The sequence below is a fragment of the Mobula hypostoma genome, chromosome 9, assembly GCF_963921235.1.
Source record: "Mobula hypostoma chromosome 9, sMobHyp1.1, whole genome shotgun sequence".
Lineage (NCBI taxonomy): Eukaryota > Metazoa > Chordata > Chondrichthyes > Myliobatiformes > Myliobatidae > Mobula > Mobula hypostoma.
In genome coordinates, this window is record NC_086105.1 from 90,872,530 (window position 1) to 90,899,553 (window position 27,024).

At 43.2% G+C, this 27,024-nt stretch overlaps 1 protein-coding gene across 4 annotated transcripts in view; it reads left to right on the forward strand.

Moving 5' to 3' along the window:
- Positions 1 to 27,024, forward strand: part of ints1 (integrator complex subunit 1) — a 149,298-nt gene that overhangs the window by 31,035 nt on the left and 91,239 nt on the right. For all 4 annotated transcript variants that reach the window (XM_063058663.1, XM_063058662.1, XM_063058665.1 and 1 more), the window contains exons 15-23: positions 2,982 to 3,139; positions 5,579 to 5,675; positions 6,617 to 6,708; positions 7,742 to 7,802; positions 13,047 to 13,244; positions 18,684 to 18,813; positions 22,334 to 22,513; positions 24,359 to 24,508; positions 26,834 to 27,019. In XM_063058663.1, the coding sequence (XP_062914733.1) occupies positions 2,982 to 3,139; positions 5,579 to 5,675; positions 6,617 to 6,708; positions 7,742 to 7,802; positions 13,047 to 13,244; positions 18,684 to 18,813; positions 22,334 to 22,513; positions 24,359 to 24,508; positions 26,834 to 27,019 (1,252 nt within the window). The remainder of the gene's footprint in view (positions 1 to 2,981; positions 3,140 to 5,578; positions 5,676 to 6,616; positions 6,709 to 7,741; positions 7,803 to 13,046; positions 13,245 to 18,683; positions 18,814 to 22,333; positions 22,514 to 24,358; positions 24,509 to 26,833; positions 27,020 to 27,024) is intronic.

Here is a 27,024-nt window from a genome sequence, read left to right on the forward strand (position 1 = left end):
ATGCAATGCCCCCCAAACTCTGCATCGTTGGGAGTCAGAGGAGACGGCAGACACTGGACTATGGAACAACACAAGGTGTTGGGGGGAGCTCGGTGGGTCAGGCAGCTTCTGTGGAACAAAGTGTCGAGTCAGCATTTTGGGTAGAGAGAGCTGGTTGCTGCTATTAGAGCCAGTAATGAGGGCTGTGTCATGTTCAGGCATATATGCTTGGAGATACAGTTATGAGGGAGGTTCCCATGCAAGGTGGTCAGAGTTGTTTCACCAGTGGAGGTGTGTAGGGGCTTGGTTTCAGAAAAAGGAATCTTTACTTAACGTAAGGATGAGGAGAAATTTCTATTTTGAAGATTCATGAATGTTTCAATAGGCCCTACAATATCAGAGCAGAATTAGGCCATTTGGCCCATCAAGTCTGCTGTACCATTCAATTATGGCTGTTTTTTTTTTCTCTTAATGAAATCCTCCTGATTTCTCTATTACCTCTTCACTCTCACTCCCTTACCAGTCAGGAACCTATTGATGATCTCTGTCTTAAAAACACAATGACTTGGGCTTCATAGTCCTCCTGGCAACAAATTCCACAGATTCATCACCCTTTGGCTGAAGAGGTTTCTCCTTATCTCAGTTCTAAAGTGATGTCCCTTTATTCTGAGGTTATGCTCTTGATCCTAGACTCCTACTAATGAAAACATTCTCTCCACGACTGCTATCTAAGCCTTTCAGTATACAATGAAATTCCCCCTTTCATCCTTCTGAACTCCAACAAATACAGGACCTGAGCTATCAAATGCTCTTCTTACCTTAAACCCTTCTTTCCTGGGATCATTCTTGTGAACTTCCTCTGGATTTTCTTCAGAGCCAGCACATCTTTCCTTAGCCACAGGGCCCAAAATTGCTGACAATTGCTCAAATTCCTCAGCAATACAGCTTTGCTTTTATATTCTGGTCATCTCAACGTCAATGCTAGCATTGCATTTGCCTTCTTTGCTACTAACTCAACCTGCCTGTTAATCTTAAGCGAATCCTGAAGTCCCTTTGCACCTCCGATTTCTGATTTCTCTTGCAATTTAGAAAATAGTCTATATCTTTATTCTTCCTACCAAAGTGCAAAACTTTTCACTTCCACTTCTCTACTCCAGAAAACTGTGATGGCTGATATAGCCTTGGCTGATGGAGGGTTACAGGGATCTAACAGGATTATGGAGTATAGGCCAAAATCTGCTAGAACCTTATTGAATGGCGAAGCAGGCTAGTGGCCACACAATCCACTCCTATACTATCTTTATGTCCTTAAGCTACAATTCCAGCAGTATCTAGAATCTGCTCTCCATCTGACCTCTCCTTCTGCATCTGATCTATCCCCAACCCCTTGCACACTTTTCTTCCCAAACCACGCATCCCCCACGACTGCTATCTAAGCCTTTCAGTATACAATGAAATTCCCCCTTTCATCCTTCTGAACTCCAACAAATACAGGACCTGAGCTATCAAATGCTCTTCTTACCTTAAACCCTTCTTTCCTGGGATCATTCTTGTGAACTTCCTCTGGATTTTCTTCAGAGCCAGCACATCTTTCCTTAGCCACAGGGCCCAAAATTGCTGACAATTGCTCAAATTCCTCAGCAATACAGCTTTGCTTTTATATTCTGGTCATCTCAACGTCAATGCTAGCATTGCATTTGCCTTCTTTGCTACTAACTCAACCTGCCTGTTAATCTTAAGCGAATCCTGAAGTCCCTTTGCACCTCCGATTTCTGATTTCTCTTGCAATTTAGAAAATAGTCTATATCTTTATTCTTCCTACCAAAGTGCAAAACTTTTCACTTCCACTTCTCTACTCCAGAAAACTGTGATGGCTGATATAGCCTTGGCTGATGGAGGGTTACAGGGATCTAACAGGATTATGGAGTATAGGCCAAAATCTGCTAGAACCTTATTGAATGGCGAAGCAGGCTAGTGGCCACACAATCCACTCCTATACTATCTTTATGTCCTTAAGCTACAATTCCAGCAGTATCTAGAATCTGCTCTCCATCTGACCTCTCCTTCTGCATCTGATCTATCCCCAACCCCTTGCACACTTTTCTTCCCAAACCACGCATCCCCCAAAACATCTAATTTTTCCCCTTCCTTGCCTAGTCCATCACCTCTGTAATACCACCCAGCATCTGTCCTATTTCTACCCTTCTCTTCCCCGCTGACTCCATCTGCTAATCTCCTCTCCTCACTTGGATCCATCTGTAACTTATCAGCTCTTGCCTCACCCTCCCTCTCATCTCTTTATACTGCCTATCTCCCGTCTTTGGTCCAGATGAAGTGTCTCAACCTGAAGTATTGAGTGTCCATTTCCATCTACACATGCTGCCTGGCCTGCTATGTTCCTTCTGCAGCTTGTTTTTGCATCTTGTTTTCAAGGGCAAGTTGATCATTCCCAGTATTTTTTGTCAGTGATTGGTGGTGTTAGGGGGTGGGGAAGGCTAAAGAAGCTGGGATTATACATCTTGAAATTTGTCTGCTTATAGACAGCCACAAAGCAAGAAATTTGAATAACCCAATTTTTTAAAAAAGACCAAAAACCGCTGTGCAGAGAAAAAGAAAGAAATAAAACCACACACATTGTGTGTTTGATAGTTGAGTGCTAGAATTTTTTTTTCATGAAGTAGATAGATGGCTTTTCTGTTTCAGGGAGAGCTGATATCTAGCGGAGACAGATTTAATATAATTGGGGTGGATGAATATTTATGCAGTGTGTTATGATCTACACGGCATTGCCTGCAAGGATGATGGAAGTACTTTCCAATAGTAACTTTCAAAAGGAATTTGGATAAATACTTGAAAGAGGAATTATTAGCAGGGCTACAAGAAAAGATGAGAGAAACTGAGATCAATTAGGTAGGTGTTCAAAGAATCAGCACAGACATTAGCAGTTAAATGTCCTTCTTGTGTATGAATCTGAGAACTGTAAACTCCTCATCTCTTTTCAGTTTCTTTCTCCGGCTGTGCTCTGAGGTCCCACTCTTGGAGGATACCCTGATGCGGATCCTGGTCATTGGATTGTCACGGGACTTGGCTCTAGGGCCGGCTGATGCCATGGAATTAGCTGACCACCTGGTGAAACGAGCTGCATTAGTGCAGGCTGACGGTAAGGTGATTAGTTTGATGCAGGGAGGTAGCACCCCACCCCCCGCAACCCCATATTCACCCCATCCACCGGTCAACCTCCAAAGGTGTATGTAATACTTTGTTTAGTGATTTTGTCTAATCTGTAAACCAAGTTGGGTATATGCAGAAAATGTGACACTAAAATATGTACCTATATTATCATGCTTATTCTATTACAACTTTAGGCAAGTCTACGGGGAGTTCGGCCTCATCACGTAGGACATCAATAGAGTAGCTCCTTAGCAGCAAGCCAGCTAGTTTAAATAACGTTAGCTACGCTAATGAACGAATGACACTGTTATACTCACCTCAACATGTCTTTTACATTTTAACCCACCATGGGCAATAGAAGAGCACTGTTGCAAACAGTGCAGCGAGCAACACTGTCATTATTTTTGAGCCCGACTGTAAAGCCCACCCACAGAGAAAACTGATAGATCTACTTAGCATGAAGAGAGACCAAACAGGATTCCCCCCTCCCCCCTCCCCCTCTCTAAAAAAAAAATCGATTTCCGGGATATTGTATATAAATTCCAGGCATCAGGGAGTTGCTATCAATATGCGGGAGATTCCCGGAACTTCCGGGAGAGGCAGGATGTCTGTTAATGTGTGTTTGAGATGGGCATTTAACTCTTAGGTCAGGTGCAATAAAGTGTAGCACGTAGTCCTTCACATTTTGTGAAAGAATGGTTCTGTGCAGGCATAGAGCTTTGGAAATCCACAGCTGTAAATGTAACACGTGGTCCTCTGTCTAGTTTACCACCAAGGAATGTAATTATATTTATTTGTAGTCAGTGATTCAGTATGGAAATGTCAGTATAATGCATCATATAACAGTATATCTTAAGTTACTGGCACAATGCTTTGAGATCTCCTGCCATGTTTAGTTAGAAGTCTCTTCACAACCAGAAAGTACAGTGTTGTTGCATCTATCCTTTTGAATCTCTCCATTATTTTAAACATCTCAGTTCTTTAAAATTTCTTCTCTATCACTTAAAGGGTTGCTAACAAAGTTTATACAAAGTGTCCTCAAAATTTAATCAATTAAGATAGATAATAAGTAGGTATAAATTCTTTTCATAGCTGAAAATCATACTGAATAAATGTTAACTTTTTAACACATTAATCAAAGCAGACTGCTGAAATTTTATAGGGTTCTGTGAACTACGTTAAGCCCAATGGATTATCTTGGATCTCGGATCCTTCTAATCCTACCATTCCTCTGTCCTTGGGACCCACCAAGTACCAGAGCTTGTCCAATGAATTATCTTGGATCCTTCTAATCCCACCATTCTTCTGTCCTTAGGACCCAGCAAGTACCAGAGCTTGTCCACGTGCTGGGCCTGTCCCATTCTCCTCCTCCCTTCTGTCTGTTGCTGAGAATGTTTGTCACCTACTTAAGATTCTTTACTGAACTCCAGGTTTGCAGTTAGGAATTTAGATTCAGCTAGGTAGCTACAGTAGGTGAGTTGGCAGTGGGACGATGAGAGATGGGGAAGAGAGAGAAAAAGCAAGATAGAATGGGGGAGTATTAAGAGAGATGGACAATTACTAAACAGAATTCAGCATATCTTGCTCCTTCTTCAATGCTCTCTTAAAGGTATTAAGGCAAACTATTCTCCATTGGTATATTTAAATGGGCTACTCATTGTCTACTTTTGTTTATTAGTGCAATTAAATTTACAATTTTTAAAAAAATTGTTGGATTGCTCTATTTAGAAAAAGGTCCTTAAAATGTCATAAAGACTCAACAGGTTATTGACATCCGTAAAGAATGATGTGTGCTGCTGTAGTTTTAACTGAAGTATTTGGGAAAAACCTGCAAAGTCATTCCTGTATTGCTGTTGTGTAGCTCTGACTGAATTTTGCTTTTTATGCATGCAAGCAGGGCTGCACATATTAAATGATCCATAAAAAGTAAACTTTGTGTGTAATGTCATTGCACTAACACATTACTGGTTTTAAAATACTTCACTAATTAATGTCTGAATATTTGTTTTAGTGTCTCATTCCCACCTGGTTCTGTTTCTGAATTCAAATGGTTCAGGTCACTTCAAGTTACTGGTCCAGCAATGATGTACTATCCAATTAATTATTCTGCCTTAGTGGCAGTATTAATCTGTGTCCAATTATAAAGGCATAAAAATTTGTAATAATATCTCCCTCTCCCTTGTCAAATTGGGAGTTCTGTGTCTATCTGCCTGCCTGCCTGCCTGTCTTTCATTGGGTCTTCTGTCAAAAAAAACGCAAGTACTTATAATCATGCAAGGTGGTTAATGCATGGAGCACATCTTTGAGTATTAAAAACACAAGACTTGAAGAAATGCCTAATATTAAGGTTTTTCATGCCGCGTTAACTGTGACCATTGAAGTAAAACATGATAACTTTATTCTCTGTTTATTTTGTTCTTTCTTTCAGATCTAGAAGTTCTTCACGTGGAGAGGGTTCAGCTGATTGACGCAGTTCTAAATCTGTGCACCTATCACCACCCTGAAAACATTCAGCTACCTCCTGGGTTTGCCCATTATCTTTCACCTATCCACAATGAAGCTAGTTTTTAAAATTCAGAAGCAGCTTATAGGGGAACACTTCTTAAATTGCATTGATATTTTAGCCTCAGTTTTACAGCACAGAAGGAGGCCATTTGGCTCATTATATCTGTGCCAGGTTTTGATAGCTGTGCTATTAATCCTCACTTTTCTCCCTCCAAAATCCTTAACCCTCTTTCCCAATTTGAAATAATTGTCCTTTTATTTTAATTTTTGTAAGGTTCTACAGGATCTAGAAATCTACAAGTTCTAGAGGACCACTTGCTCTGTTTTAAAAAAAAACACACACACATATTCTGGTATTTCTAAGCAGTCATCCTGTACTAGAGTGGGAAATGACCTGCCTGTGTTTGGTAATTATTCAATGATTATCCCCGATAAAGTGCATGTGCAGACTTTAGAGTTGAACAGCATTCAACTCAGTACTGGTTAAGCTTATATTGTTAATGGTTGTTGCCCATTATCTCTTTTTTTTAAAAAAAATAGTTTTACTTGTCACCTGTACATCAAAGCATCTACAGTGAAAAGCATTCTTTGCACCAAATCAAATATGCAAAGATTGCACCTCTCCCTTGATGAGCAAGTTGGGGTAACCCCAGAGACATAGTGTGGGGATATGTTGTGAACTGGTCTCTAGTGACTCTGAATAACTTTAGAATAACACAAAATGCATATGTAGTCTGGATTATGTATTTATATATCTTGTATATGATGCATAGCAATCATTATTAATCTAGTTAAAATGTTCACCTTTTACTGAAATCCTGTCAGAGTGTTTGAACATTCTCACCGTGAAAATAACATGAGATATCCCCCTTGTAACATAAAAAATGGTATTAGTGTTGCCACTGAGACGTGTCAGTGTGTGCTGCCCTCTCATGATGTTGGATTTTTTTTAATCCTTCAGGTACCAGCCCCCTGCCCTGGCTATTTCCTCCTTATATTGGAAGGCTTGGCTATTACTGTTAGTTGTAAATGCCTTCAATCCACAAAATATCGGTGAGTTTCCAGCTGACCTGCACATATTACTTTCTACAAGTGTACCAAATGTTGATAAGTTGCACAGAGTACTGCAGCTAGAAATAAAACGAAGTGCAAAAACATCTCTATTAATGTCTGAAAGTTGGATTATTTGCACATTGCACACAAACATTAAGCAGGGGTGGAATCTGGCTTGACTGTGATGCCATTTGGTTGTCAAAGAGCCTGCTGCTGCTCACTGTCTTGAATGATGCACAGAGTAATCTGGATGACTTGTCAGTTTGCACAGTTATATACAAGTGAGTGTGCTGGCCTTTGACAAAGGGAATGAGGAATAGGAAATAATAATTAGCTGTCTACTGGACTTGCATTTTCTGAAAGTAAGTGCACATTTAGAAAGGCTTAAGAGAAAAGGATTGTTGCATTGTTCTGTGAAATCACCTCAGTTGCTTAAAGAAGGATTTTTGAGGCGATGTCCTCTCTTTCTGCACTGCAGATTTGCCTACATCATGTAGACTGAATTCTTGCCATAGGCAAGGCATCATCCGATGGGAAGTTTGCCACACTGCTTATTCTTAGAGATTGCTGAGTAACCATTTCACTCTCACCTGCCTTTGGCAGTACTGGCACAAGCAGTGGAGCGAATACTTTGCAGATTGGTGCAGGGGTTGGAGGGAGCTTAGTATCTGGAATTCTGTCTCTAACCACCTTTCCTTTAATGTACAAACTGAAAATGCTGGTAGCGTTCAATAGGTCAGGCAGCATCTATGGAAAGAGAAACACAACATTTCAGATTGAAGACCCCTTGACAGATACTTAAGGATAGTGATTGAAGCCTAGATGACCAAGATTGATCAAAAATGTCTCACATTTCCATATTTGACTTAGTGTGAAAATTTTGTCTGATATATCACTCTGTAAAGTATTTTGAAATATTATGTTGAATAATTGAATTTAGAGTTCTAAAATGCCCTAAAATGTCAGTATTTATATCTGAATTGTCTTAGTTTGATGATGCAGAGAATATTAGTTAAATGTGTTTTGTTTACAGGTCTGGCTGCATGGGAAGGTTACCCCACCCTGAAGATGTTCATGGAAATGGTGATGACAAAGTGAGTTACTTTAGATTGGAATTAAAAATGAGTGTGGTAAGATTTGGTGCAGGCACTCTTCTCCCTGAAGTAAATGCTGCTGTGTGTGTGTGTGTGTGTGTGTGTGTGTGTGTGTGTGTGTGGTGATGGAGGAAGAAAGGGAGCCTGGAATTGTTCTCACCTCTAATAACAGAAGTCCTCCTGATTTATCTTGTGCAGGTTAACCATAAACTACTCTTAACAAATCTATTTATAACTTTGATGCAAGTTGTCATGGATGGAAAATTCTTGTGAATGCTTACAGAGGCTATGTTGACTCAGGCCAAGGGGGCTGGCGTCGGGCATGATGACGGACTCTCCACTTCTCCCTCTCCCTCATCAGTGTGTTCAGTTCATCTACATTAGCCGCGCCGCTGTCTTCTAGGAGTGTGTTGACAATAATCTTGGGGGGGGGGGGCGCCCAGGGTTCATCCTCCCATGCTTGGGCTCCCATATGATGACTAGGCTGGCAGGTAGCTCGGGGTGGCGTAGACAGTGCCCTGCTAGTTGGAGTCTTCTCACCTCGATTTAGTGGTGAGCATTGGTAGGTCGTCATAGAGCTCGACATTCTTCATGTGCTGTTGCCAACTCACGTCAAGAGCCATCCGGAGCATTCGTGTATAGCAACCATCTAGAGACTTTCGCATAGTCTTAGTGAGTGTCCACGTCTTGCATCCGTACATGAGGACGGACTCTTATGACTGCTATGAAGATCCTCTTTTTAAACCCTCTGGTCAGGTTCGACTTTTGGATTTCCTTCATGTCGTTCGTAGCCCTCCACGCCAGCGCCTTCTGTATCTCTATAACCTCCTTGCTTATTTAGCTTCATTCCATTAAGAAAGCAGTATCGAAAAATGATACTTGCACACATTATTGTGAGATGATGATCCTCCTGAAGAGGCGGTCCTGTGTGCCATAAGCTAGACATCGCCTATAGGTTAACTGACAAGAACAAAAGAAGTAAAAAAGGAATAGGTCTGCTCTGACATTCAGTAAGATCATGACTAACCTTGAACGTCATACCAGTTTCCTGCACCAACCTCAGATCCCTTGATTTGTTTAATATCTAAAACAGTATCCATCCCTGGCATGGCTATACTCAGGCACTGCCTCTGTAGCCTTAAATTATTGAATCTTTGGAATTCACTGCCTTCTAGGTAAAGACATTTCTTTTCTCAGATCTGAATGATTGACCTCTTAGTCGTAGTTATACAGTATTGAAGCAGTCATTTGGCCAAATTCATTCATACCCACCAAGTTGACTATTTGAGTTAATTCCATTTCCCTAAGTTTGGCCCAAATCACTCTAAACCTTTCATATCCAAGTACGTCTCTATATGTTTTAAAATGTTGTGCTTGCATTTGCCTTCAACACTTCTTCTAGAAGCTCGTCCCACCCTCTGTGTGGAAAATGTTGCACCTCAGATCCCTTTTAAATGTTACCCTCTCACCTTAAAACCTGTCCCTCTAGTTTCAGACTCCCCTACCGTAGGAAAAAGATTATGATCATTCACGTTGTCCAAACCGCTCATGATTTTATATAAGGTTACCCCTTAGCATCCTATTGTCCAGGGGAAAGTCTCAGCCAGTCTAATCTCCCCTTGCAGCTTAAGCCTTCCAGTTCCAGTAACTTAAACTTGAATTTTTCCTGTACCATTTGCTACTTTCTAAGCCCAGGTGACTAGAAGTGTATACAGTGATCCAAGTGCAATCTCACCAATATCTTGTACATTGAGAGACTGTGGCCCGTGGTTTTCACAGTCAGTGAAAATGCCAATGCTACATTTACTCTGTCAAGGCCCATAACAATTTTGGTTAGATCAATTTGCGCTCTTCTAAACTGGGCACAATTTCTCCTCGTATATTGAACCAGATATTGCACACTTTAAGCAACACACATAAAAGTTGCTGGTGAACGCAGCAGGCCAGGCAGCATCTCGAGGAAGAGGTATAGTCGACGTTTCGGTACCTCTTCCTAGAGATGTTGCCTGGCCTGCTGCGTTCACCAGCAACTTTTATGTGTGTTGCTTGAAATTCCAGCATCTGCAGATTTCCTCATGATTGCACACTTTAAAATGCTTTTGTATCAGCAGAGTAGGGTTTCTCTTCATGAAGACTATCAAAATTTTATCTTTGTTAGCATATCAGGCCACATGTATGTGCAAAAGGTATCTGTATGCTGGCAAATGCTTCTGTAGGTATACATGTGGCAATATACGTATGTTACATCAGTTAGCAATTCTAAAGAGAAGAGACAGGTCATAAAATTTATCCCTTTTGTTGAGAGAAAAAGTGCACAGCTTAACTTCATACGAACATTCTTCATGTGTACCAATTGGCCATCTGTGTATTTGTCTGTCCCTGGCTGCTTTAGACAAAGGAGCAGAATCAGGCCATTTGACCCCTGGATTCTGCTCCACCGTTCAATCCTGGTTGACTTCTGATCCCTCTCAACCCCATTTTCCTGCTTTCTCCCCAAAACCAACCTGAATAATCAAGAACCTATCAACCTCTGCTTTAAATATACCCAATAACTTAGCCTCCACGGCCATCTGTGGTAATAAATTCCACAGATTCAGTACCCTCTGGCTGAAGAAATTCCTCCTCATCTCTGTTATAGTGGATGTCTCCTATTTTGAGGTTGTGCCCTCTGGCCCTAGAATCACTTTAGGCAACATCCTCTCCACATACACTCTAGCTAGGCCTTTCAATATTCGATAGATATCAATGAAGTTTCCCCTTATTCTTCTACACTCCAGTGAGTACAGGTCCTGAGTCAACAAATGTTCCTCATACATTAATCCTTTCATTCCTGGAATCATTCTGGTAAACCTCCTCTGTCAGTACCATGTCAGTACATCTTTTCTTAGATACGGAGCCTAAAACTGCTCACAATACTTCAAGTGCCGTCTGACCAATACCTTAAAATCTTCAGCATTACATCCTTGCTCTTATAAGTCCTCTTGAAATGAATGTTAACATTGCACTTCCCTTCCTTACCACCAACTCACCTGCAAGTCAAGCTTTAGGGAATCCTGCATGAGGACCCCCAAGATCCTTTGCACCTCTGATTTTTGAATTTTCTCCCCATCTAGAAAACAGTCTACGCCTTTAGCCCTTCTACCAAAGTGCATGATCATATACTTCTCTATATTCCATCTGTCACTTCTGTGCTCATTATTGCAATCTAAGTCCTTCTGCAGTCTTACTACTTCCTCAGCACTACCTGCCCCTTTGTATCGTTCGTAACCTTGGGCCATAAAGCTATCAATTCTGTCATAAAAATCATCGACGTATAACATTAAAAGAAGCAGTCCCAACTCTAACCGTTGAGGAGCACTATAGTCACCAGTAGTTATTCCCAGTCTTTGCCTCGTGCCAGTCAGCCAATCTTCTATCCATGTTGGTATCTTTCCTGTAATACCATGGGTTCTTGTTAAGCAGCCTCATGTGCAGAACCTTGTCAAAGGCCTTCTGAAAATCCAAATAAACAACATCCATTGACTCTCCTTTATCTATCCTGTCTGTTATTTACTCAGAGAATTCCAACAGATCTATCAGGCAATTAAGGAAACCATGTTGACTTTGACCTATTTTATCATGTGCCACCAAGTACTTCGAAACCTCATCCTCAACAAAGTACTCCAACATCTTTCGAACCACTGATGTCAGGCTAACTGGTCTGTAATTTTCTTAGTTCTGCTTCCCTCCCCCTTAAAGAGTGGAGTGACATTTGAAATTTTCCATTCCTCCAGAACCACTCTAGAACCTAGTGATTCTTGAATAATCATTACTAATGCCACTACAGTTTCTTCAGCTACCTCTTTCAGAACTCTGGGATCTATTCCATCTGGTCCAGGTAACTTAACTACTATACCTTTAGGCCTTTTAGCTTCCCAGGCACCTTTTCCTTAGTAATAACAACTACACTCACTTATGCCCCCGATTCTCTTGAACATGCTGCTAGTGTTTTTCACAGTGAAGACTGTTGCAAAATACTTAGTAAGTTTGTCTGCCATTTCTTTATCCCCCAATACTACCTCTTCTGCATCATTTTCCAGTGGTCCGATATCCACTCCTATCTCTCTTTTACTCTTTATATATCTGAAAAAAAAACTTATGGTATCCTCTTTTAAATTATTGGCTAACTTTCCTTTATATTTAATCTCTTGTCTCCTTGTGGCTTTTTTAGTCTGTTGGCTTTTAAAAGCTTCCCAATCCTCTAACTTCCCACTAATTTTAAAAGTGCATGTGGAAGCTCATGTGTACCATAAACACTTAAAGGGACTTTTTCGTTTCAGTGGTCAGTTACTCTAATTTGATGTTGGTATTAATTTATTACTGAAACAGGTACTGAGATACAGTGAAAAGCTAGCCTTGCATTCTGTTCATAAAGATCAGATCATTGCATGGTGCAATGACAAGATTTAAAAAAAATGTAGAATAAACTAACAGCTACAGAGAAAATGCAGTTTGTTTAAACCCTAAGGTGCGAGATAATAATGTGATGGACTGTGGGGTCACGAGTCCACCTTCTCATACTAGGGGACCATTTAATAACAGTGGTGTCGAATCTGTTCTTTAACTGTATAGCCATGTAATATCAACATGTGAGCAGTGGTACTACATTTTACCGATTATGCTAATGCACACTGTATAGCCATGACATGAGAACAGTTGATGGTGGAGATACTTAGCAGGTGGAGGAGCATCCATGGAGAGAGAAACGGAGTTAATATATCAAACCGATGGCCTTTCATCGAAAGGTTCTGATGTAAAGTGATCAACCTGAAAACGTTAAATGAGATATATGAAACTTGATAATGGAATCTGAAACAAGAAACAAAAAAGTTCAAGGAACTCAACAGGACAAGTAGCATCTATACGGAGAAATGGATAGTTGATTCTTTGGCTTGTGACCCTTCATCCACAGATGCTGCCTGACCTGTTAAGTTCCTCCAGATTCTTGTTTGTTGAACTTCAAATGCTAAGTCTGTTTCCCTGTCTGCAGATGCTGTCTGACCTGCTGAGTAGCTCCAACATTTTCTGTGATTATTTCAGTCTTATAGCAACTGCATTATTTTCGCTTTCCAATATTATCTCTTTGCCAATATGCCAAAATGCCAGCACCTCATCAAACATGAGAATATCAAGGATACTAAGAACCAGAAAAGTGATGTGATCATTTTCAAGTCTGTAAAAATATCTTTGCTTTTCTACTTTCAGCAACTTCTCTTACCCTCAATGCACTGTGACCGATGAGGAAACCAGAACTGAAATGATTACTCGTGAACTACAGATGTCACAGAGAGAGAAGCAGGAGATTTTGGCTTTTGAGAGCCACCTGGCTGCTGCATCAACAAAGCAGACCATCACAGAAAGTAACAGCCTGCTGCTGTCACAGCTGACCAGCCTTGAACCACAGTGAGTTGTGGATAAGGGGTACCAGTATTGACCAGTAGTGAATGTGAGAGCGTATAGTTGCCACTGACCTCGTATCAGTTATTGTTCATGGTCATATGATGCCTACCCGTCATGTAGCTGAACGTAACATTTGCTAGCTAATTGAACAGAGTACATTACAGCTCTAGCCATCTTTATTCAGATTTGATCAGTGTAAATCATTGTTTGGGAATCCTAATCATTTTATTTTCTTCTGACCTCCCAATAGAACGCTGTTGTGTGTGAGTGTACCAATGCATTTATTACATTTTTTTAAGCTCTTTATGTTAGACATGGGTGGTGATAGGAATTTTTGCTGGGCCTGAATTATCCATAATGATGCATTCTTGAGCTATCTGAACAACAGCAGTCTGGAGAAGTTATTCTGACAGTGCTGTTGGAGACTCACTGTATTTAGAGCTAGAGATGATGGACTAAGTGCATACTTGCAAGTCAATGAAAAAGGGTGTATGAAACCAGAGGAAATAGCGGAGATACTTAATGAATACCTTGCTCCAGTATTCACTATGGTAAAGGATCTTGGCGATTGTAGCAATGACTTGCAGTGGACTAAAAAGCTTGAGGATGTAGATATTAACAAAGAGGATGTGCTGGAGCTTTTGGAAAGCATCAAGTTGGATAAATTACACACATAAAAGTTGCTGGTGAACGCAGCAGACCAGGCAGCATCTATCGGAAGAGGTACAGTCGACGTTTCGGGCCGAGACCCTTCATCAGGACTAACTGAAAGAAGAGCTAGTAAGAGATTTGAAAGTGGGAGGGAGAGGGGGAGCTCCAAAATGATAGGAGAAGACAGGAGGGGGAGGGATGGAGCCAAGAGCTGGACAGTTGATTGGCAAAAGGGATATGAGAGGATCATGGGACAGGAGGCCCAGGGAGAAAGAAAAGGGGGGGTGGGGGGAAGCCCAGAGGATGGGCAAGGGGTATAGTGAGAGGGACAGAGGGAGAAAAAGGGGAAAGAGAGAGAGAAAAAGAATGTGTGTGTATAAATAAATAACGGATGGGATACGGGGGGAGGTGGGGCATTAGCGGAAGTTAGAGAAGTCAGTGTTCATGCCATCAGGTTGGAGGCTACCCAGACGGAATATAAGGTGTTGTTCCTCTAACCTGAGTGTGGCTTCATCTTTACAGTAGAGGAGGCCGTGGATAGACATATTAGAATGGGAATGGGACGTGGAATTAAAATGTGTGGCCACTGGGAGATCCTGCTTTCTCTGGCAGACAGAGCATAGGTGTTCAGCGAAACGATCTCCCAGTCTGCGTCGGGTATTGCCAATATATAGAAGGCCACACCGAGAGCACCGGACGCAGTATATCACCCCAGCCTCACCTGGAAGGACTGTCTGGGGCCCTGAATGGTGGTGAGGGAGGAAGTGTAAGGGCATGTGTAGCACTTGTTCCGCTTACACGGATAAGTGCCAGGAGGGAGATCGGTGGGGTGGGTTGGAGGGGACGAATGGACAAAGGAGTCGCGTAGGGAGCGATCCCTGTGGAAAGCGGGGGTTGCGGAGGGAATGATGTGCTTAGTGGTGGGATCCAGTTGGAGGTGGCGGAAGTTACGGAGAATAATATGTTGGACCTGGAGGCTGGTGGGGTGGTAGGTGAGGACCAGGGAAGCCCTGTTTTTAGTGGGGTGACGGGAGGATGGAGTGAGAGCAGATGTGTGTGAAATGGGGGAGATGCGTTTGAGAGCAGAGTTGATGGTGGAAGAAGGGAAGCCCCTTTCTTAAAAAAAAAAAGGAGGACATCTCCCTCGTCCTGGAATGAAAAGCCTCATGATTTTTTTTTCATTTTTCTCTTTATCATGGTTAACTATATCAAGTGTGTGGGAGATCTATTATACTTGTATTATTCCGAGAGCAGATGCGGTGGAGACGGAGGAACTGTGAGAAGGGATACCAGAATAGGTTTGGAACATAGATTGTTCCACAAAGCCAACAAAAAGGCAGGCATAGCTAGGACCCATATGGGTGCCCATAGCCTTCAACCTGATGGCATGAATATTGACTTCTCATACTTCTACTTATGCCTCCCCCTCGTACCCCATCCGTTATATACACACATTCTTTTTCTCTCTCTTTTCTCCCTCTGTCCCTCTCACTATATCCCTTGCCCATCCTCTGGGCTTTTCCCCCCCCTCCCCCTTTTCTTTCTCCCTAGGCCTCCTGTCCCATGATCCTCCCATATCCCTTTTGTTGATAACTGTCCAGCTCTTGGCTCCATCCCTCCCCCTCCTGTCTTCTCCTATCATTTCGGATCTCCCCCTCCCCCTCCCACTTTCAACTCTCTTACTAGCTCTTCTTTCAGTTAGTTCTGACGAAGGGTCTCGGCCCAAAACATCGACTGTACCTCTTCCGATAGATGCTGCCTGGCCTGCTGCGTTCACCAGCAACTTTGATGTGTGTTGCTTGAAATTCCAGCATCTGCAGATTTCCTCGTGTTTGCGTTTTTAAGTTGGATAAGTCACCGGGACCGGACAGGATGCACCCCAGCTTACTGTGGGAAGTGAGGGAGGAGTTTGCTGAGCCTCTGGCAATGATCTTTGCATCATCAGTGAGGACAGGAGAGGTTCTGGAGGATTGGAGAGTTGCAGATGTTGTTCCCTTATTTAAGAAAGGGAGTAGGGATAACCCAGGAAATTATAGGCCAGTGAGTCTTACTTCAGTGGTTGGTAAGTTGATGGAGAAGATCCTGAGAGGCAGGATTTATGAACATTTGGAGAGGCATAATTTGATTAGGAATAGTCAGCATGGCTTTGTTAAAGGCAGGTTGTGCCTTGTGAGCCTGATTGAATTTTTTGAGGATGTGACTAAGCACATTGATGAAGGTAGAGCCGTAGATGTAGTGTATATGGATTTTAGCAAGATATTTGATAAGTTACCCCATGCAAGGCTTATTGAGAACGTAAGGAGGCATGGGATCCAAGGGGACATTGCTTTGTGGATCCAGAATTGGCTTGCCCATAGAAGGCAAAGAGTGGTTGTAGATGGGTCATATTCTGCATGGAGACTGGTGACCAGTGGTGTGCCTCAGGGATCTGTTCTGGGACCTCTACTCTCTGTGATTTTTATAAATGACCTGGATGAGGAAGTGGCGGGTTGGGTTAGTAAATTTGCTTATGACACAAAGGTTGGGGGTGTTGTGGGTAGTATGGAGGGCTGTCAGAAGTTACAACAGGACATTGATATGATGCAAAACTGGGCTGAGAAGTGGCAGGTGGAATTCAACCCAGATAAGTGTGAAGTGGTTCATTTTGGTACGTCAAATATGATGGCAGAATATAGTATTAATGGTAAGACTCTTGGCAGTGTGGAGGATCAGAGGGATCTTGGGGTCGAGTCCATAGGACACTCAAAGCTGCTACACAGGTTGACTCTGTGGTTAAGAAGGCATATGGTGCATTGGCCTTCATCAATCATGAGACTGAGCTTAAGAGCCGAGAGGTAATGTTATAGCTATATAGGGCCCTGGTCAGACCCCACTTGGAGTAATGTGCTCAATTCTGGTTGCCTCACTCACTATAGGAAGGACGTGGAAACCATAGAAAGGGTGCAGAGAAGATTGGGGAGCATGCCTTATGAGAATAGGTTGAGTGAACTTGGCCCTTTCTCCTTGGAGCGATGGAGGATGAGAGGTGACCTGATAGAGGAGTACACGATGATGAGAGGCATTGATTGTGTGGATAGTCAGAGGCTTTTCCCCAGGGCTCAAATGGCTAGCACAAGAGGGCACAGTTTTAAGGTGCTTGGAAGTAGGTACAGAGGAGATGTCAGGGGTATGTTTTTTACGCAGAGAGTGGTGAGTACATGGAATGGGCTGCTGGCAATGGTGGTGGAGGTGGAAACGATAGGGTCCTTTAAGAGACTCCTGGATGGGTACACGGAGCTTAGCAAAATAAAGGGCTATGGGTAACCCTAGATAGTTCTAAGGTAGGGACACGTTCAGCACAGCTTTGTGGGCGGAAGGGCCTGTATTGTGCTGTATGTTTTCTATGTTTCAAGCTATTGTATGACTTGTGAGGGAAGTTAAAATTGTTAAAGTTGCCATGTACCCAGAAGCTTTACCGAGGATTGTCGAGTTTGGGAGCTGTTGTTGAACAAATCTTTGCAAATTGCTTGGATTGCAATCAAGCAGTTGCTTAGTTCTGCATGATGAGCTACTAAAGTATCACTCTCATGTAAGTTCGACATGTGGATTAGGCATATTCCTCTTCTTAGCTCCTGCTGTCAGACCGTGAAATCCAGTTGCCTTTCCTAAATGAATACCAGAAGAATGTTACTGAGAGGATGCTCTCAGTTCTGAGTGGGGTGATGTGTGGAGAGACCCCGTGAAAAGTATAAAGGAGATCTGCATAAACACGTGTGAGAAATGAATGGAGATTTCTGTTGATAACCTGGTACCAATCTGTTATTGAAAAGTTTTATAATGGTCTCTGAAATGATATTTAGGTACGTTCTTCATGCTGATGAGCCTCAGAGAAAAACAGAAAAGGCTGGAATTGCTTTGCAGGTCAAGCAGCATCCATGGAAGGGTCTGACTTAAAACATTGACTTTGTCTCTCTTGCTGCCTGCCCTGCTCTGTTTCCAGCATTTTCTATTTTAATTTTAATTTTTGTCATTTGCAGGAATTTTTTAATTACTGTTTTAGAGAAGGCATATTGGGGAAGAAAGTGGCCATCAATACTAAATGTAGGCAGGACTATTTTCCACTAGCTGTTCTTGCCCCTGCATATTCACCAACATTGAAGGCTGAATGTGTAGAAATGTGTGCAACCAGTAGCAACACATACATAATGCTGAAGGAACTCAGCAAGTCAGACATTATCTATGGAGAGGAATAAACGCTGGACATTTGGTGCAGAGCACCTTCATCAGGACGAGAAAGAAAGAGGGAGAAGTCAGAATAAGAAGGTGGGGAAAGGGGAAGGAGTTGAAGCTGGTAGGTGATAGGTGAAGCTAGGGGAAGAAGAGGTGGATGGTTGAGGGGGCGGGGGTGAACTGAGAATCTGGGAGGTGAAGAGCAGAAGAAGAAATCTGATGGGAGAAAAATGGACCATGGGAGAAAGGGTAGGATTGGGTGCAGTGTGAGGAGAAGAGAAAGGGGTAAGAGAGGAGCCAGAATGGAAAACGAAGTGTGGGGGTGGAGAAATTACTGGACGTTAGAGATGTTGACGTTCATGCTGTCAGATTGGAGGCTACCTAGAAAGAATATGAGTTGTTGCTCCTTCAACCTGAGAGAGGCTTCGTCTTGGCAGGAGAGGAGGCCATGGTCCAACATGCAGATGTTTGCTCAGGTGTCTCGTGTTTGTGATGAGGAGTAAATATTTTCCTCCTTTTAATGTCTTTGTGAATATGCTTCTGTCATTTTCTGACTTCCTGACCTTGTGATTCCTCTTTCAGGGGCCCCCCTCGCCGTCCACCTCCACATGTTCTCGAGCAGCTGAAGAGCTTAAATCAGTCCCTTCGCCTTGGCCACCTGCTGTGTCGTAGTCGCCATCCTGACTTCCTGTTAAACATCATTCAGAGGCAGGTGAGTGAGCACTGCTTAGAAAGGTAATAGGGCCATTTACAAATAGATAGTTTTTCACATCCTCAGCACTTAGAAAGTGCAACGCAGCCAAAGGATTACTTTTCAAGTAACACAGATAAAAGTTGCTGGTGAACGCAGCAGGCCAGGCAGCATCTCTAGGAAGAGGTGCAGTCGACGTTTCAGGTCGAGACCCTTCGTCAGGACTAACTGAAGGAAGAGTGAGTAAGGGATTTGAAAGTTGGAGGGGGAGATCCAAAATGATAGGAGAAGACAGGAGGGGGAGGGATGGAGCCAAGAGCTGGACAGGTGATAGGCAAAAGGGATACGAGAGGATCATGGGACAGGAGGTCTGGGAAGAAAGACAAGGGGGGGCACCCAGAGGATGGGCAAGGGGTATATTCAGAGGGACAGAGGGAGAAAAAGGAGAGAGAGAAAGAATGTGTGTATAAAAATAAGTAACAGATGGGGTACGAGGGGGAGGTGGGGCATCAGCGGAAGTTAGAGAAGTCGATGTTCATGCCATCAGGTTGGAGGCTACCCAGACGGAATATAAGGTGTTGTTCCTCCAACCTGAGTGTGGCTTCATCTTTACAGTAGAGGAGTCCGTGGATAGACATGTCAGAATGGGAATGGGATGTGGAATTAAAATGTGTGGCCACTGGGAGATCCTGCTTTCTCTGGCGGACAGAGCGTAGATGTTCAGCAAAGCAGTCTCCCAGTCTGCGTCGGGTCTCGCCAGTATATAAAAGGCCACATCGGGAGCACTGGACGCAGTATATCACCCCAGTCGACTCACAGGTGAAGTGTTGCCTCACCTGGAAGGACTGTTTGGGGCCCTGAATGGTGGTAAGGGAGGAAGTGTAAGGGCATGTGTAGTACTTGTTCCGCTTACACGGATAAGTGCCAGGAGGGAGATCAGTGGGGAGGGATGGGGGGGACAAATGGACAAGGGAGTTGTGTAGGGAGCGATCCCTGCGGAATGCAGAGAGAGGGGGGAGGGAAAGATGTGCTTAGTGGTGGGATCCCGTTGGAGGTGGCTATGCAACTCCCTTGTCCATTCATCCCCCCCATCCCTCCCCACTGAACTCCCTCCTGGCACTTATCCGTGTAAGCGGAACAAGTGCTACACATGCCCTTACACTTCCTCCCTTACCACCATTCAGGGCCCCAAACAGTCCTTCCAGGTGAGGCAACACTTCACCTGTGAGTCGACTGGGGTGATATACTGCGTCCGGTGCTCCCGATGTGGCCTTTTATATATTGGCGAGACCCGACGCAGACTGGGAGACCGCTTTGCTGAACATCTACGCTCTGTCCGCCAGAGAAAGCAGGATCTCCCAGTGGCCACACATTTTAATTCCACATCCCATTCCCATTCTGACATGTCTGTCCACGGACTCCTCTACTGTAAAGATGAAGCCACACTCAGGTTGGAGGAACAACACCTTATATTCCGTCTGGGTAACCTCCAACCTGATGGCATGAGCATCGACTTCTCTAACTTCCGCTAATGCCCCACCTCCCCCTCGTACCCCATCTGTTACTTATTTTTATACACACATTCTTTCTCTCACTCTCCTTTTTCTCCCTCTGTCCCTCTGAATATACCCCTTGCCCATCCTCTGGGTCCCCCCCCCCTTGTCTTTCTTCCCGGACCTCCTGTCCCATGATCCTCTCGTATCCCTTTTGCCAATCACCTGTCAAGCTCTTGGCTCCATCCCTCCCCCTCCTGTCTTCTCCTATCATTTTGGATCTCCCCCTCCCCCTCCAACTTTCAAATCCCTTACTCACTCTTCCTTCAGTTAGTCCTGACGAAGGGTCTCGGCCTGAAATGTCGACTGCACCTCTTCCTAGAGATGCTGCCTGGCCTGCTGCGTTCACCAGCAACTTTTATGTGTGTTGCTTGAATTTCCAGCATCTGCAGAATTCCTGTTGATTACTTTTCAAGTGTTGTCACTGGTTGATGAATTGGAATTGGTTTACTCTTGGTACATACTGAGATACAGTGAAAAGCTTGTCTTGCATACTGTCCTTCTGTTTTATGTATATGCTGAGACTATGGCAACCTTTGGAAAGAGAAGTCAAGCAAAGTGATTGGGTAATTATGACATGAAGCTAGTGCAAGATCAAATATAAAAGGGCACATTTGGACAAAGAACTTGGCGATGACTTAATACTGTTCACCTAGGAAGATGGTAATTCCAGAGATACTTTGCAGACATTGCAGTACTTCTGAAGCATAGTTAGCATTGCATTGAAGGGACTCAAAGCAAGATTTCACAAACAGCAGTGAAACTGTATATATTACTTACTGGGTTAAAGCTGGTCAGAACGTTGGAAATTACCCTACTTCTTTGCAAAGCACTGACAGGGATCTTTTTATATTCATGCTCAGTTTATTGCTTCATCCAAAAGATGAATCCTCAAACAGTACATTTCCTTCCTTGTGGCACTGAAGTGTAAGCCTTGATTATGTGCTCAGTTTTTTGGTTTACTGATTGAAATCATGAGACCATAAGACAATAAGATCATGTCCTTCTTAGTCAGAAGTGAGAATCTAATCCTCTGAGCCAAAGCATTTACTCTTCTCTTATTGTGAACACTGCCCTGGTAACCTTTTCGGAATGCTGACTTGAATAAAGCAGAGCTTTTAACATCTCACTTGGTGCTAAATGTGGGTAGTGTGGACCTCTAGGTGGCAAGTTTATTTCACTGTTGTACTCTGTTACAGTGTACCAAAATGTACTGCACTGAAAATAATACATCATTGAAGTGTTCCATTTTATGTTGGCTTCAGATTCTCTGGACTGAGGTCTTGGGATATTAACTCAAGAGGTCTCAGACACTGATTATGTAAAGAAAGTAGGAGAAAAGCTTGCTTAAAATTGTGCTTGTTCTTTGAGAAAGTTTCTGTGTCCCTTCTGAGGATGTTCTTTCTGAGGTGGCCAGAAGAGGGTTCGTTGTTTGAAACATTAAAGCAGGAGGTCCTGAGAGGTTGAAGACCACCCCCCCCCACCCCCCACCATGTTACAGGTATACAGCACTTATCTGTGCCTGTTGTTTCTTTTTGGGTTTGATCCGTGGAATAGAATCATTGGATCACTGTGCCTGTATCTACTTTTTGAAAGCACTACCGAGTTTGTTTCACTTTCCCCTGTTTTTCTGTCATAACCCTGGGTATTTTTCTTTTAAATATGCTAAAAATGCCCAGCTTACCTTTGAGTAGGACATTTCTAATTATAAGGTGCTAAGTGAAAGAAGGATTACTGAGATATTTAAAAAAATATTTAGTCAGATACATGGATAGGAAAGGTTCAGGAGGATATGAACCAAATGCAGACAAATGGACAAGCTCAGTTAGATAACTTAGTTTCTATGCTTCTCTTTGTCAGTTACCTTAAACTTGTATTACTTGGTTATAGATCCTTCTTCCATTTATTATATTTTATATTAATCAAAAAATTAAATCAAATGTGGCTGTTAAATATGTTTTTTCTTTCGAACCTTCCTTTTCCTCCAGGCTTCGTCTCAATCCATGCCCTGGTTAGCAGATCTGGTACAGTCTAGTGAAGGGTCCTTGGATGTGCTGCCTGTCCAATGCCTGTGTGAGTTTCTGCTTCATGATGCAGCTGACGAGGTGGCCTCCACAGAGGAGGAAGATGAGGGAGAAAGCAAAGAGCAGCGGGCTAAGAAACGACAGGTAAGACTGCATCTACCCAACTGGGGCAGGAGCACATGTATATGTGGACATTTGTAAATGGCTGAAAAATGTCTTATCCTTACCCAGCAAATGCCGTTTTTATTTATTGCTTATTTTAATTTGGGATCTTGGCTTTGCTGCCAAGGTCTATATTGTCTAACCATAATAGCCATTGAGTGGGTGGTGATAAGCCAGCCACCTTGTTGAGCAGCTGCAGTACTTCTGCGCTGTCCAGCGGCAAGTGGGGGGAAGAGACCCAGTAACACTGAAGCAATGGTGATGTTTTTTAAGGGTGTTGGGGAACTTCAGTCTGAAGTCCTCACCCTTCATGCAGGCGAAGTCTGATTTGGGAGATGCTGCTGGAGTAGCTGTGTAGGTAAATGCAGTGAATTTTGTGGGTGTTTCAGTTGGGCTATCCCATAACAGCTATGAGAGAGATTGCTGAAAAACAATTGTGCATTGTATCAATTTCAACACCTAGCTTCCACACTGCTAGATTCCAAACTGGGAATGTGACAGAAATTAATATCCTGCTTTGTGATGCTACTAGGCCATGACTTGCTACCCATAGACAGGAATCCCTTGGTTTTAAAACAGCTGTGAGATCTTTTGTATTTACTTTAGCCTTGGCTTAGTATTTGATCCAAAGGTTGGTACCTCCAGTACTGGTACAGTGAGCTTGGATTTTCCGTGGCACGTGGAGGAGTAGTTGAGCCCAAATGGGGGGCATGGTGGCAGCTTACAGTGCCAGAGGCCTGGGCTCACTCCTGACCTCTGGTGCTGTCTGGGTGGAGAATGAATGTTCTCACTGTGACTGATAAGGTGCTCCTGTTTCCTCCCACATTCCAAAGATGTGTGGATTGACCACTGTAAATTGCACCTCATGTTTGGGTGAGTGGTGTGATCATGCTGGAATTGATGAGAATGTTTTTTTAAAAAATGGGATTAGTATAGGAAGGTGGTTGATGGTCCTCACCAGCTTGCTGTTTTGAAAGTCCTGTTTCTGTGTGGTATCCCTCAGTGGTACAGCTATCTCTTTCAGGAGAAGGGGGAAGTTTTCATGGGGACCATTTTTTTAAAACTGTGATTATAGAGTCATGGAGTTAGGGACACTTAGCCCAACTCATCCATGCCAACCAAAATGCTTATCTATTATTTGTCTGTTTGCCCCATATCCCTCTATTTTCTATCTATGTACCTAATGTCTATTTCTGTCCTCATATCTGTTTCTATCCCAATGTCTTTAGATTTTGATGTCATTATACCTGCCTCTATCACCTTTTCCAGCAGTTCATTCCATCCTTTGTGTGGGAAAAGCATACCCCTCAGTCTCGTATAGAATGTTCCTCCCTCACCTTACAACTGTGCCTCCTAAATTTAGTCGTCTCTACCCTGGGGGAAAAAAGACTGCAACTATCTAACCTACAATATCAGTGCCCCTCATGATTTTATAAACCTCTAAGGTCACCTGTCAGTTTCCTTTGTTCCAGGGAAACCAGTCCATCTCTATCCAGGCTCTCCTTATAACTCATGCACTCCAGTCGTGAAGAAGGGTCTCAGCCTGAGACGCCAACTGTTTACTCTTTTCCATAGAGGCTGCCTGGCCTGCTGAGGTCCAACCTTTTGTGTGTTGCTTTGTCCAGCATCTGCAGATTTTCTCGTGTTTGTGTTTGTTTTTCCCTTGCTCAGCCCTGTCAACTTGGTTGGTGTCATCTGCAAGACACCAATTGTGATTAAGCAGCATCATCTCATTGGCAGCACTGGGAGTGTTGACTAAACCTCTGAAGTACCTGGAGTAGGTCAGTTTGCTTCCTTATTTGACCTCTGCTTTTCTCTTTGTTATAGAGACAACAGAAACAACGGCAGCTTCTGGGCCGTCTGCAGGACCTCCTGTTGGGTACCAAAGCTGATGAACAAACGACCTGTGAAGTACTGGATTACTTCCTGAGACGCCTTAGCTCTCCACAAGTCGCCTCTCGTGTTCTAGCCATGAAGGTATGTTGGAGGGGTCTGTGTATCTTTTAAATTTACTATCTATCTTTGTGAAAGTGAGCCAGGTTTTGTTTCAACAATTTTACATGCATCACTGCTAGCATCATCATCATCAAATACCTGCTACGCTGCTAGTGTTTAGGGCAGCTTTTTATGCTGTTTCTGCAACAGTCAGAGTTGTTGTAGCCCTGAGCTGAACTCCTGAACCTGGAGGACTGGTGGACCACTCTTAATCTGGCCTCTCCCTTTTGACTTGTTTGGCATAGCTGACCCTACCAAGAGTAAAATTACAAGGCCCTGACTCCAGCCAACTTAGCTCTGCAGATCATTGAGACATGCAAACCTCCTAACCCTCTGACAAGGTTGTGGTCCTCTTGAAGGATGCATCACTGTTAAGCTAGCCTTGTTATGTTTTAAGAAGTCTGTGGTGAGTTGCTTTCATGAACCTCTATAATTCTTGTATTGAGGGAATTCTGTCAGTGGCTGTAGAGGAAGTGTCACAAGCAAGAGGATGTATTTACAATGTAAGAGGGTTGTCATTTCAGATTAAGGTGCGTAGAAATTTCTCAGAGAGCAATGAATCTCTGGAATTCTCTACTTCACAGGGTGATGGAGACCTGATCATTAGAAATACTTAAGGTAAAGGTTAATATAATATTTGAAATAGTGAGGAAATGAGGGTTATGGGTAACAGGCATGGAAGTGAAGTTGAGGTTCACAGAGATCATCCATGTTCATGTTGAATAGTGGGGTAGGCCTGAAGGGCCTGCTAAACTACTCCTGCTCTGATCTTGTGCAACACACAAAAAGTTGGAGGAACTCATCAGTTCAGGCAGCAGCTGTATTCCGAAATGGACTGTCGATGTTTTAGATCAAGACCCTTTATCAGGACTGAGATGTAGGTGGAGCAAGAGCTGGCAGGCAGTAAGTGGTTCCAGTTGAGAAGGGCTAACAGGTTCTCTAATGGATGAAGGGGGACAGTGGGAATGGTGCCTGAAGCTGGAAGGTGATAAATGTAAGTAACAAAGGGCAGCAGATGATGGATATCAGATAGGTGATGCTGATAGGAGAGGGTGGGACATCCCTATTTTCCTCTGTTGAATAGAAAGATCAAGGATGTTGACGAAGTAATGCTGAAGGAACAGGGAGGGACATGTTTCTAGGCAAGTTACAGTGTGATCTTGAAGGGAACTTGCAAGTAGTGCTGTTCCAACCTCTCTTCTGTCCTTGTCCTCTGAGGTGGTGGAAATAATGGTTGGTGAGTTGCTGGTGGTGAAGTAGCCTTTCTTTTAACCTGAATGATAGAAACATAGAAAACCTACAGCACAATACAGGCCTTTCAGCCCACATAGCTGTGCTGAACATGTCTTTACCTTAGAACTTCCTAGGCTTACCCATAGCCTTCTATTTTTCTAAGCTCTATATACCTATCCAGGAGTCCCTTAAAAGACCCTATCATTTCTGCCTCCATCACCGCTGCCAGCAGCCCATTCCACACACTCACCACTCTCTGCGTAAGAAAACTTACCCCTGACATCTCCTCTGTACCTACTTCCAAGCACGTTAAAACTATGCCCTCTTGTGCTAGCCATTTCAGCCCTGGGAAAAAGCTTCTGACTATCCACACAATCAATGCCTCTCATTATCAAACCGCTGAAGAAATAACCACTGATGCTAAATTAATTGAGAATTTCAGAAGCTGTACCAACCTCTGCAAGTGAAGAATATTCAACATGCTCTTGGCTTGTGCCTCATGGAAGGGATTTGGGTGTCGGGAGTTAAGTCAATCACGAATGATGCTCTGGCTTTGTGCAGTTTATGTGGCTAAAGTATTTTTATGTCTGGTATTTTACCAAATTCTGCTAATGATGACACAGATGTTGAAGGCAATGATCTGGGAGATGGCAGTGTCACATTTTGGGGAAATGCCAATTTATTAGTGCGAGAGCTGGTTTGAGTTTTACAACAGCAATGATCCAAATACCTGGAACTGCTTCCTACACATTGTGAACATTTACTGGAAGCAAACATGAGGAATAGCAGAGAATGAGCCCAGGTAGGCAGTGTCAGTGGATTATTTGGCAGTGATGAGAGGGTGCTGATGTTTGTGTTTCTCACACAAACTGTACACCATTTGTTTCACCTACCAGCTGATAATAATAAGTGACTCATGAGTTTCATGATGTCACATGGGAAGGGGTGCAGAGGGGGTGGTGAGAAATAGGTCCAGTATCCTTCTCCATTGATATTACGAACTTCTTTACCTTTTTGACGTCACTTTCAAAGGGCTTCTCATGTGACACAAACATTCAACCTTCTTCACTGCAGGGATTGTCTCTGGTACTGACTGACTCTGAGAGCAGTCTGCGGGATGCGGATGAGCGAGACCAAATGATAGAAGAGGACTCGAGTGATAGTGAGCCGCTCCCTGGATATCAGTGGCTGCTGCGGGATCTTCCCAAACTGCCCCTGTTCAGCAGTGTCTGTAAGATGACTTCCTTGGCACTGCAGCAGGTAAG